Below are 14,398 nucleotides of genomic sequence, written 5' to 3' on the forward strand. Positions count from 1 at the left end.
AAAAAAATACATACATTGAACATTCTGAAGATTGTGAGCCTCTGCAAGCCTTTTCATAAGATACTGAGGTAGCAATTTTAAGGTATTCTGGTGGCATTAACTAGCATGCAATTGGACCATAACTGTAATCATTTACATGCCTGTCTGAGGCAGCTGTATGTCAACTTTTTCAATAATCAGTTTTATGTGGGTGTGTAACTTTTTTGTTAGGAGCGCATGCAACAAATATATTACATGTTAAAGTGTGTATATGTTAATTTTAAAAATTTATTTGCTTTTTTAACAAGCAAATGAATATTTGTAAGTACGTTAATTAATAGAAATTAACATGTTTGCATTAGAACAAATTTTATTTTGCTGGATGGATTTATCTTTCTGTTGAAAGGCAAAGTTTAAAAATTGTTCAAATATTCTTAAAAATGATTATTGTTGTTAAAAAAGCCTACAAATTGAAATTTTTTTTTCTGAAAATGGAAAGATATACAATTGGAAATGATTAAATTTTTATATATATAAATAAATAATGTTAATTCCATTTAAAAACGATTATAAACATAATTATCTAATATTGTAATTTCTATTATCTAATAATAATCTAATATTCTAATAATTATCTGAGGCCCTTGAGAAAGAATATATTATAATCTCAATCAATATTATTTTCAGGATGGAATTGTATAAAATTTAAAAGTGGAATTAAAACATTTGATTTGATTAATTTATAACATATGATGATGATCCATAGTTACAGTGGATTATAATTTTATATAGTATTTATATTACCATGCACAAATTTTAATTAGAGCAATTGCAATATTACTGTAAAATATAAAAAATAGAGAATAAGAAATTTTTTAAATGCATATGAAAAATTGTTTTTATATACAGTAAAACCTGTTCAAAATGGAACCTTAATAAAACAGAAACCTGCCAAACTGAAAAAAATATTCCGTACTGTGCAAGTCCAGTTTACACAGGTTTTCCTGTATTTTTTAGAAATTAATCATTTTATTAATTATATAGCTTCAAAATTTGTGAGTCATGTACAGGATATTTAGTTTACACAGGAGCGACAACAGAATATGGAAATTTTGAAGGTGGGCAAGGTGAGAAAGTTGTGCTTACCTTATTAGAACTGTTAATCAGTAAAAACAAGGTTTTTTTAGACAGGGTTTTTCACTTCACAGACATTAGCCACAATGATTCTGGATAAACAAACATATGTATGTGGAACTGTAAACTCAATTCAATAAGACCAAAATGCAAAATTCATGTCAAGATTCTTTTAATAATCAAACAAAATGCAATCTGGCAATGTCAAAAGGGCCACATGTTGTGGGTGCTTATTAATACAGTTGTGATGCAATGTGATAAAAATGTCTGTGCAAAATTAAGTAATATATTTCTTTATTATTTTCAATAAAATAAAATTCTAATGTACATTGAGAATTATACTAAGAATAAACAGTTAGTCTCATTAATCATTAGCCTTAAATTTCTTAGACAAACTTCTATTTATCATTATTTTTTATTAATATTAATATAAAAACTTGTTTGGAGTTGTCATATTAAAAACAAATTTGCAATTAATTGACAAAGTGACTTACAAATAAATTTCTTATTTGACTTAAATCTATAATACTTTTTTGGGTATCTAGGAATTTAGATATCATATTTAGGTATCAAGGATTTATAAACAAAACAATTAACAGCAAATTTTCTTCTTGACTATGAATTATAAAAGAAAATAATTAAATTTATTGTACTATAGTTCTATTAATCCTATAACATTTTGTGATAGGAATTTTCACTGATGAATATTTTTCTACTAATAAACATTTTTCAGAATTAGTTCTTTGGTGGAAATTATACATAAATTATGTATTAAAAATATCTGTGCAAATATAAGTAACAAATTTTTGCACAGATATTTTTACTACATTGAATTGTGGCTGCATTAATAAGTATCCACAATGTGTTGTAACATTTTCAAATTGCCAGATTGCATTTTGATTGATTATTAAAAGAATGTTGACACAAATTTTATTTTNCAATTTCTTAAAAGTAATTACAAGTATAAAAAGAAAAATTTTTTTAATAAAATTTAATAAATTTTTTGTAATTATAACACTGCTTTGTCCTTTTCCTAAGGAAAATTCAATTGTGTATTTAAAAAATGATTGAGAACAATTCTTTAGTATTAAAATACTTTTAAATATCACACATGAAAACTTTAATGAAAGTTTGAATATTTCTTTTACAATAATATAGAGCATAAAAGCAAGAAATTTGAAAGTTAAATAGTAGAATCTACTTTTTGTAATCACTTTGATTGAAACTTTCTTTGCTGGTTATAGTGTGATGACAACCAATTGATAGCACTAAGTGTGGTAAGTAAATAAGACTAAAGTTGATCTTATTGACTCTGACATTAAAAGGATAGATTAAAACAGTTAAAAGTTGTGTAACTTGTAAATAATAATAAATTTTCATTTTTAGGATATGCTAATTTTGATTAAACAATTGATAATGATATCTATGATATTCCAATGAGTGAATTCTATTGTATTATGATATAAAATGTGAACCAAATATACATCTGTTTGAAATTATTTTAAAAAGTTTTCAGAAGGAATAAACTAAAAATTAGAATTTATATTAATAATAATAATAATAATATTAAAGCAACTTTATGCTGTATGATTAAAACAGACATATTAGCTGTATTAATCTAGATTATGTCAACTGTTTACACTGATCTTTATATTACTTTCCACTTAAATTATCATAATGAATTGTCTGAAATGTTACTTTGATGATATTAAAAATATTTTAATGTAAACAAACATTCAGCAGAATAGTTAACTTAGATTATTCAAATAGATTACAATGAAGTTTCATAGATGTGTGTAACACCTATGAAATGGTTGTGACATATATTTTTTATATAATTAATATTTTTTAAAAATCCTTATTTTTACATAATTATACATAATACTTTTACAATGTTTTCTTATGAAGATATATACATTATTAAGAAATGCCTTTACAATACTTTCTCTACAAATACCAAATATTTCAATAGTTCTGTATCTTATTAAAATTTTGTACTAAGCCATCATTAACTAATTATAACATATGTTGTTACTAAAATAAACTTGAACTATAAACATTTTTATGTTTATAGTTCATCTTTATTTGCATTGTAACATTAGCTACAATATACAATAATTTTAAAACAATTATTATTTTCTATATATCTTTATATTGAGTTATAGCAATTTAGAATTTTACAATATATCGAAAAATGAACAGCCTGTATATAAAATTTTGACATTTATCCAGGCACAGGATAAATGTTATCTTTCCAGTACCGCATGTTTCATTGCAATGTTTACAGTAAAAAAATTGTTTAAAAATTATTTATTATTACAATTATTACAATGTTTAAACTCACACAGTAGTACTATAGCAATGTGTAAATTTTTTCAGTCTGTTTCAAGTGCAAAGATGGAGGGAGTCAGTTTAAGAACATTTAGCATAATGTTCAAAAAAAATCTGACTGTAAAGGATAAAAATGGCATTGCATAAATTAATACAAAAATTTGTTTTATTTTGCTAAAGTATATGTTCTGTGTCTTCTTGATCTTGGTACAGCTGAAAAGTGTTGTGAAATTACATTTTTACTTGTAAATTTTGTTTCATTTTCCATAAGGTATAATCATTTCACAGTAGTGTTTGTAAGTGTAATTCATTACCACAGTGCCCTATCAATTAACAGATTGTATAATGTTTGCTATTTTATGAGGACATTGGTATTGTATGTCATCACAATTTGTGAGCATTGCATTTTTAATTTACATTTTGTTTTTGATTGGAAAATTTATGTATCTTGCAGAACTTTTGCATGTTTTATACATGTTTCTTTTGGATGAATTAATTTATTGTACTGTAAATACTGTAGTGAAACTGATACACCAAAGATCACGTATATTATTGTACAGTGCTAAACAGATATTTTTTCACCTGGATAAATATTAAAGTGAATAACTTGAATAATTTCACATACATTTGTAAATGTTTGTATTCCAATTTACAGCATTCTATTTTGATAATGTTTTGCTATTGTAAACTAAGTAATTTTTATTTTTCCTAAAATTGTACTTATTATAATGAAAATATTTAAATTTTATGTTGTATTTTGTTATTATTTAATTTTATTTACAATATTTTGATATATAAAGATTATTCTCAATAAACTTTTACACTTCATTTCAACGGAAAGGATGCAAATTACAGATTTTGTATCATTAATGACAAACATTTTAGACTATATCAGCTTATGGAGAGATAATTTATTGTCTAAGTGGATTCATAAATTTAAGAGTGAATTTCTGGCTAGTATCTTGCCATATGGTAAGATGTCAGTTGTTTATTCTAAAAGAGATTTGGATTTGAATGATTCTTAATTTATAATCAGTAGTAGAGGTGGGGGGCATCATTTTTTATCTTTCACTTATTTACATTTACCAAAATTTGTTCTGTCAGGGTTGTTCTTAATGAGTAAAATTGTAATCAGTGTTATATTGCCTTAATATTCTAATGCTTTGCATTGAAAAATCAGTAAATGAAATGCCTGAATTGTCCATCTTTGAGTAAACACTAATGAGAGAAAAATTTAATTATATTTAGGATTAATATTTTTTATGGAGTTTTTACAGACTGTTATTTGGCATTACCTTACATGTTTAAAACAAATAAACAAATTAATGTTGTGTATATATATTAGAATAAGAATAAATTTTAAATTCAAATATAAACAATATAATCATTATACTCAATATTAATATAGTTTTCTCCTTGTGATAAATTGTCATATAATTTGTTTAGGAATACTTTAGACACACCACAGTTACCATCCTGAAAATAAATATAATTGTTGAAAATCAATAAAAACATTTATTTTTCATTTGTAATTATTATTACGTATTTTCCATGTACAGGTATTCCTTGTATAACATGGTAGTTAATTCAAAAAAAATTCTGTGTGTAAAACAAAGGACTAATGCAAAACGTGCGGTTAGGTTCCAGAAGTTAGTAATGAAAAAGAATAGTATACTTTTGCTTAGAGAAATATTTTATTAAAGCAACTGATAATTTATTTCTAATCAATAATTAACAATCACAATTAAAAGTACTATATTGTGCCTTAATATTAATTTTAGTTAAATGAGGGAATTTTCTTTTTACAAAGTATCATCATCTTACAAGCTTTTTTGTTGATCTTAATCAGAAGTATCATGTAATATAACTGAAGGTTATTAGTACGTACAGTACAATAATAGAACTAAACACAAGAGCAGATGAATTTTACTTCTGGTCAACACCATGTCTAGGGCAAAAGGTGAGAACCTTTTTCTCCTCTACCTCTGGACCAAGACATTTCTTCCCCATCATGATCAAAGTTCTCAGAATTTCTGATGGGGAGAAACGAAATTAATGGGAAGTTCTTTCGAGTAACAGATGATACTTACATATCAGTAACGTTTTCATATTTTTATCATAAAAAATGCTTTATGGATGACAAAATAAAAATATGTTATTAATTGAAAATTTGTTTTAGTGGGTTATGTTTGTTCAGTCGAGTACCAAGCAACTTTTTTCTAGTATTTGTGTTCGAGTACCAAGATACCGCCATATTTTGTTCATCAATTTTATGAATGATTGCTACCTACAGTTTAAAAAAAAGTTTAATAGCACTTATCTAAAAATGTTTGTATAATCTTTAAATAAACTTTACTATATATGAAGATCTATAAGAAGAAAACACAGTGACAGTCTTAATTTGCTAAAGTCTAAAAGCAATGATGATGACACCTGGTTGATAGGAAAGTTAGGACACGGGAAAAAAAAACTGCATGATTAGTTTTCATTAAAATAAACCTGACAAAAGCCTCAAAATAATTTGAAAATTTCAATATTGTAAATCTAAGGGCAAATTTGAGATGACATGCATGCTTACTTCAATTTAAAAAAAAATATCAAATAATGAAGTTTACACCAAAATTGTGAAATTTTGTACAGAGGATTTGTGTTGTAGAAGTACCATGTTGTACAAGGAGTATATACCTGTATATTTTACCATGAAGAGTTGAATAAAACTTTCTCTATCCACAGATTTTTGGCTCCAGATTAGGATTTCTCTGATATCTATTTTATCTTGTAATAATTCTCTGATTATTTCTAAAGGATGATCTGTAATTTATATTATCATAATCAGTTATTAGTGTTATAAATAATAAACTGTTTATGGTATAATTGCAATTATATATACTAAAACTAATGTATTTTTAAAAAAAGATTATTTTTTTAAAAATACACAATAAACTATTCAATTAGTCAGTTGAAGCAGTTTTAGTAGATAACAAAATATTAATATACAGTGAAATTCTATTAACTTTGCAGTGTCAGGACTTAAGTGATGTCAGTTTATTGAATATGCTACTTTATCGGACAATGAATGTTTTTCCGATTTTTTCAATTCCCTGGACACAATTTTATATATCTTTCGCATGTAAAATTGTACAAACTTGCCTTTTATGATTGTTTAATGTTCCATTTCAATTTTTCCCAGTATTCCTAACCTTGGTTGGCTTGAAACAAGAACACTGTTCTTACTTTGTGCTTTGTACACTTTTATTGCATATAAATACAGATGCACTCAAAATTATCAAAGAATTTTAATAGCATTGTATTGATTCCAAGTATCATAAATATTTCTCTTCTCATATCAAACCCTTGTACTAATGTCTTTGGAAAAATCATGCATAATTGGTTTTACCTAGCATTGTCATGTCATCTTGGTCTTTCTCTGTTTCTGCAATGCCAGGTTAAAGGAACTTCAGTAAAAATTGATGCATTACTATATCTTTTAATCTATGATTAAATAATTTTCTTTAGTAATTGAGACTCGATAAAATATTGGTTCAATAGACTCCATTGGGGTAAAATTTCCATTTAAATAGTATGAAACCATAGTCAATTCTGTATGTAATAAAAATATTCAGTAATCAGGCATTCTTGCTAATTTAGCATAGGAGTGCTAAATTAGCAAGAATGCCTGATTACTGAATATTTATAGGCCTAAAGACTACCTGAAAGCAATGATGTGGCCTGTTGTTCTTTGGCACTAATTCTTTTGAACACAGGCAGGCAAGTGAGTGTTTTGCTGACTGTACACAGAAATGAAACTCAAGTAAACAGGAAAGCAGGATCTGTGACATGACTAACATTTTCGTGGAAACAACAGCTCTTGGCAAATACACTGGTGATAATCCAAAACTTAATGGTCTGACATAAGGATATACTGTATTTACAGTTATTATTTTCTGTTTAAGTTTCCTTAAGATTAGCTATTTCTCATTTATTCTCTTTTGTATTTTCGTAAAATTGTGGCTGCACCTATACTAATACTCTCTGAAATTTTGCTGTTAAAAATTTCTCTCTAAATTAAATTGCTATCATTTTAAATATTAAAGTTTTAGATAAACATCATTTACACAAAAATTAAAGTCTATGGAGTTATAATATATTAATGGTCTTAGTTTATTTTAAAGATGGTATTCTATCTGTAGCAATTGACTATAATTTTGCCAAAAGGACAACTTACATCAATCTTATGATATTGCTTCAAATTACATTTTAATTATATGAACATGAAGTTTTAGAATGGGACACATGTACAGTACAATCAAGTACGAACACCCATAAGTTCAAATCTAATTTTTATTTAAATGTAGGATGGCAAAATAAAAGTAGAATTTCAAATAAGACATTTTGTATATGTTATGAAATTTTGTTATGCTATTTTTTTGGTTGGTTTGTTTGTTCCAATAAAATTCAGTAGAACATCAATTAAAATTTTTGTTGTTTTTTATGTTTAAATATTCTATTAGAATACAAATAGAAATTGGTTTCAATCATATAATTTGTTTAGGAATACTTTAGACACACCACAGTTACCATCCTGAAAATAAATATAATTGTTGAAAATCAATAAAAACATTTTTTTTTCATTTGTAATTATTATTACGTATTTTCCATGTACAGGTATTCCTTGTATAACATGGTAGTTAATTCAAAAAAAATTCTGTGTGTAAAACAAAGGACTAATGCAAAACGTGGGGTTAGGTTCCAGAAGTTAGTAATGAAAAAGAATAGTATACTTTTGCTTAGAGAAATATTTTATTAAAGCAACTGATAATTTATTTCTAATCAATAATTAACAATCACAATTAAAAGTACTATATTGTGCCTTAATATTAATTTTAGTTAAATGAGGGAATTTTCTTTTTACAAAGTATCATCATCTTACAAGCTTTTTTGTTGATCTTAATCAGAAGTATCATGTAATATAACTGAAGGTTATTAGTACGTACAGTACAATNATATATAAATATAATTTTATACCTCTAAATCCAATTCTTTTAAAGTTTTGGAGCCTGCTTTTAGAATTGACAAAGCTGATGTAGTATCAAGAGGATTATATGCCAGCTTTTTAAAATTTAAATAAATAAATAAATAAAATAAATGAAACCAAAAATAAGAAAATAATATTTTACTTTAAATATTTGGAGAGAGTTGTTTCTTGCAAGACTCTTAGCTATCAGTTTTGCTCCTTTGCCATTAATACAATTAAATGACAGATCAAGTTCTTGCAATGTTTTATTTGCAGCAAGCATTTCTCTGATTGACTGTGCCACATCATCATTAAATCTATTGTGTTTAAGATGAAGAACTTCCAGTTTTGTATTTTGCTGAAGAAAAAATGTGCAAAAACTTTTTATTATGATTTAAATTAAGCCTGGCCAACCCATGGTTCACCAATTATTCTTACTCACACTATGTTTAAACACATATGCACATGTAATACTTATTTCATACGATTAGAATACATAACTTCAATGAACAGTCTAGATTTCAGTGCATATAACCACCTTTATGAAGCTTTAAATATAATTATTGCCCCAGAGAAATATATTACTTATAGTGACTTGCCATGCAGCATCTTAATGTTGGCAATATGAAGAGTTTCTGACAAGGAATGGTATATTAATATAAAAAGCAAATGATATATCCTGTGTCACTAAGATGGTAGATTCTGTACTAAATCTAGTAGAAATACTTTTTATTCTTTTCTAACTGTGGCTCACAGAACAATTTTGATGGGCCAGGCCTGATTTAGATGATGGAATTAAATAATGATGATTTATTCATATGTAATATAATAAATCACATATGTATATATCAGATATTCTTGAAATTAAACTTAATAATTCTATCAGAACGTCTACTAGATTTCTCAGCAACAAATTTCCTGTTGAAAATGAAACAAATGTAAACTCCTGTGTTGAAGAAGTTTGTACTTGGATCTTTCATCTTTAAGGAATTATGTAAAATTAAATGACAGGTCTCTTGTCTCTAATGACAATTGAGTTAGTCATAAGTTAACCATTAACCAATGAACATTTAAGGTACATATTTAAAGTAAAATGATTGGCTATTGGTTAACTTCTGTTTTTTTGACAATTAATTTTGTTTGAGAAATCTTGTTTAATAAATTTTGTTACTACTTAACATTTATTATAAAATTCACGAAATATAATTAAACAAACAGTTATTTTTAAATTTAAAGTATATATTAATGTTTAACTTAAAACATTGTGTTCAGTTTTATACAGGGTGTTTCACTTAAAAGTATCCAATTTTAATTCACCATAAAAAAATGAGTGGTTTAAGATATATAAAAGTAACAAGTGGCATCTGTTTGGAAAACTCAGATCAGAAAATCAAAATCTGAAGTTGAATTGTGAGATTATTGTTTAGTCGTGGCTTTGCCACAGAAGTCATGGTGCTGGTCATGGTCTGATATGCCCAATTGTATGGTCATCAAGATCTCCAGATCTGACCCCCTTAGATTTCTTTGTGGGATTATGTGAAAAATATGGTTTATACAACTTTGGTCAGAGACCTTTAGAATCTTCAAGAGCACATCATTGCAGCCATTGCTATTGTAAGAGGATATGCTGCAGTGTACATAGCAGGAATTGTCTACCACCTTTATTTCACTGTGGCTGCTGAAGTGTACATAAAGATGTGATGAGTTTTCTCTCATATAAAATCTTTAGGGAACTTGTATCTTTAACCATTAATTTTTTATAGCCAAATCAAATTGAGTACTTCTGAGCAGAACAACCGGTATTATCAATTATTACATTTTGCAATTACTAATATTATCAGCTATTTATAAAATATTCAAAAAAATTATTCAAAATAGATTTATTAAATTATATATTTACAATAATGTTTAATCAATAATCTAATTGAATATTTTAATATAATTAACAATTTTAACACTATATTAATTTTGTTAATTTAATGCCTATTTTAATTATGAGAGTAAAGTCTTGTGTATTAATTTTTAATATATATGAATATTCTGGCCAGAAATTGAGGTGGTAAAGTTTGGCCTTTTGTTCTAGGACAAGTGGTGAACCTATGGCACGCGTGCCCGAAGTGGCACATAAGGAGAAATCATCTGGCACATAATGTATCATATGATTTCTGTCTTTTTCAATCATCTTTTCGGTTTATCACCTGATCATCCTTTTTTCAATCAGCTTTTTTACATTTATTCTAATTAAAGCGTATTCGTTTAATTTCTTTAAATATCGTTATTCAAAGTCTGAAACTTTGGCATGCATAAACATCTTTAAAGCTAAGTATGCTTACAATATGGCACACAAACACAAAAAGGTTCACCATCCCTATTCTAGGAGACTATGGATTTGATTAAGGATTGGATTCTTAAATTTTCTTGGATAATTCAACCCATATATATATATATATATTGGTATATATTGGTTCCACCATTCAACCACTTTGATTATGGCTCTAGTTTAACTAATGATGGGATGAAAAAGACATTGTTATGACTGCAGAGAAATATTTGTATTTATTTAAATACTGCACATTTACACACATACACAATAATCAAAACAAAATTACTTGTGAGAAATAGAATGAAGAGTTTGGTAACACTATGAGTCAACTGTACTTGTTTCTATCCTGCTATATGTTGTGAGAAGCACTTAATTCTTGAACATTTACTTTTCTATAGACTCAAAATTTGAAATTAAATAAATAAGCTATGGACAATCTTTACAAGACCAAATTTTGATTCTTTTCATAACTGTATGAGTAGAATTGTCATGTAATAAATTACCTTAAAGATTTTATGGAAACTGCTTCTTAGTCCATCCAAATACTTTAGTCTTTACTCAAATAACTTTTTATGTTTACAATTTTCTCTCTTACATACACATCTTGTGAACTTCTGCTTATTGAAAAAAATTGCAACCATAAAAGGCTTCTTTGAAACTGTTTAAGACATAGTGAAGTGTGCATGTGTCCATATATATATATATATAGACACATGAACAACTGTCCATATATCCATATATATATATATATGGACAGTTGGATAATGTTAAGATTACATGAGTAATGTCAACCTTATTCAAAAACATGCTTGGAAGTTTATCCTGATAATGTCATTATCTATAGCAGGGGTGGCCACCTTTTGTGTACATAAGATCTACTTTTTATCTTAAAAATGTGTCACAATCGACTTGTTGTAGGCATAGTCTAAGTGGTGAGGGGAAGGTGTGAAATACATACTATTTTTTACATAGATAAGAAAAGCCACAATTTAATTTAAAACATGAAGAAAAGGTACTTACATTTTAAACAGAGAAAAATTGAAACTCAACGTTGTCACTTTTGGGCACCCTGTAGAAAGAAAGGGTCTCGACCTTTTCTTTCCCGACCACTCTCTCTGTCCCTCTTCCCGCCTTTCTTTTTTTCGGTTTTACGATCCTTTGTCTACATTTCTTATTCCCCGTTTACAACTGTACGCAAATGGATTGCACATGGACTGACAAAACTGCATCTGAGGGAGGATGCGGTGGTCCAATATTACTACAGTTGCATTTGCGCATTACATTAGGTTACAAGTGTAACACATTAATTAAAGACATCGCAAGTGATTGACCAAAATTTGCTTTGCGATCGACTTGTTGGCCACCCCTGGTCTATAGTACTTGGATAATGTTACATTGTGAGATTTTTAAATCCTAGAAACATTTTGCATGATGGTTTCTATAAAAAATAGTAAAATTGCAAATAAATATGGGATAATTTAAGCTTATGTAAGAAAAAGTGTGTTGAAAAACTGGTATCTCTCAATAAAATTAGAAATAAAGAAAGATCTTTTGAGAAATTAGTTATATACAATTATTTTCTTGAAGTCAGGGATTCAAGAAATGCTTTTGCAAGACTAAGTGTGAAGAAAAAAGTTAAAGTGCAGAGTTTCAGGGATCTTTTGCAATAGCAAGTGTCATTCAAGTCTTGATTGCAAAATTAAGTATAGGTACAGTAACATTTAATGCAGACTTTTTTTTTCATTCAATGTTAAGTTTTTGACATTAAATGAAGTAATTGCTAATAATAATTTGATTTGAGTTTTTAAATTGATGATTGTAATTTTAATGATGATAATTTAATCAATTCTTTTAATTTTTTTGACTTAAAATAGTTGTATCTCTTTCTATGATTGTGTGTTTAATTTTGCAATTGTTATTTAACATTATCCAAACCTTGGTGGGTAATGTCACAGTTATCAGGATAAAGTTGAAAATTAAATGATTTTCTCCTTATTTTGATGTTCATCCTTCTGACTTGGATAAAGTTAACATTTCCCAGATTTTTTCACATTGATAACATATGTACAAACACACTATGTTTTAAATAAAAAATAGTTTAATTTGGTTTAATTTATATTTTTTTCATTAGACAGTCAATATCATAAGTACTATATATTTTCAATGAAGATATTGAAAATATGAGATAATATATTTTAGTATTACATAGAAATATTATTTTACTTCAAATTCATCTTAACACAATTTAATAATAAAGAAAAGTTATTAACTTTTAACCCCAACATCAGGCGAATAGCTCCACTTCCATATATATCATTCCAACTTAAGTTTAATCTTTTCAAAACTGGATTCTCTGCTAAAGTTGTAATATAAAACATTAAAATAAATTTAAACATCAAATTTAGTATAATAAATTAATTAAATGGCAATGGAATCTTTGTGTTGTTCATGAAAAAATTAATTCAATGTTTAATAATACTTATACTGTTTAAACTTTTCTCAAATTAATTTTTTTATATGTTTTGTTTAAGATTTTTAATGTATGCATGCATGTATTTACAGTATACTGTTTGTGTTCATCTATAAGTTCTTTCGGTACCCATCTTGCAACAGGTTTCGAAACCCAAGTTGGTTGTGGATTATAGCATAGGCTGATGTGCAAATGGTTTGCCACATAATCAACCATTAACTGTCTATCTGCCAGAATCAGTTCACATGCATGCTCAATAGTGTTATCATTCATGGCCATGGACGGGCATCCGGCACCTCCATAGCTAACACTCATGTGGCCTTCTTTGAACTTCTGTATCCATTCAAACACACTTCTTCACAACAAAGTGCTTTTGCCATACTGTGCACAAAGTTATAAATAAATATCGGCACCAGACACATTCAGACCACAAAAAGTGAATCACTGCATGCTGCTCGTCTTTGGTGCAAATAACAAGTGGGGCTGACATTGTTTCCCACACTGCAGTCACAAGGAAACTGACATTGCAAGTGCAAACCTGCACAGTGATGACAGGAGAAACAGCACCTTCATGCAACAAGCATTAAAAATGTCAGCGTTGCCATCAGACATTTCATATAATCAGAGTGCAGATAATTTTTGACTTTACAATGACAATGAAAATTTCTCTTATAATTCAAATTCATTCAGATAATGAGTACAGGTAACCCCCGTATAACACGGTAGGTATGTTCCAAAAAATTGCCGTGTTATGCGAATCCATGTTATACGAAACAAAGAACTAATATGAAAAGGAGGGTTAGGTTCCAAAAATTAAAAACATGCTATTATATTTTCATAATTAAGATAGATTTCTTTATTAAAATTTTCTTAAGTGATACATATTAATATAAATTAAACAATGTTTTCTTCGTCATCACTAAAAGCACTATTAATTAACCGAAAGATTTTTCTTTTTGGCAAGTTATCCTTATCCTCTGAGCATTTTTCTGCATTATCTTCAGACCCATGCTTTACCTCTTGCAAAAAGTATGTAATTTTAGATTGCTTGCTTCTAGTTAAAAGATCTTTATAAATTTCCTTATATGGTGCTAAGCACTTATGAAGAATAAAGCAAGTATGGAATAAGGGAAAAACATTCGGCAAC

At 27.3% G+C, this 14,398-nt stretch overlaps 1 protein-coding gene across 1 annotated transcript in view; it reads right to left on the reverse strand.

The window, feature by feature from the left end:
* Window positions 1-4,912: 4,912 nt before the first annotated feature.
* Window positions 4,913-14,398, reverse strand: part of LOC111634277 (leucine-rich repeat-containing protein 74A-like) — a 21,396-nt gene continuing 11,910 nt past the window's right edge. The window contains exons 7-12 of the mRNA XM_023379012.1: window positions 13,052-13,137; window positions 8,622-8,816; window positions 8,470-8,553; window positions 8,023-8,026; window positions 6,130-6,255; window positions 4,913-4,920 (exon numbers count right to left, since the gene is read on the reverse strand). Of these exons, the coding sequence (XP_023234780.1) occupies window positions 4,913-4,920; window positions 6,130-6,255; window positions 8,023-8,026; window positions 8,470-8,553; window positions 8,622-8,816; window positions 13,052-13,137 (503 nt within the window). The remainder of the gene's footprint in view (window positions 4,921-6,129; window positions 6,256-8,022; window positions 8,027-8,469; window positions 8,554-8,621; window positions 8,817-13,051; window positions 13,138-14,398) is intronic.

This window comes from Centruroides sculpturatus, unplaced genomic scaffold (assembly GCF_000671375.1).
Source record: "Centruroides sculpturatus isolate CEXI.00-Female unplaced genomic scaffold, Cexi_2.0 scaffold828, whole genome shotgun sequence".
Classification (NCBI taxonomy): Eukaryota; Metazoa; Arthropoda; class Arachnida; order Scorpiones; family Buthidae; genus Centruroides; species Centruroides sculpturatus.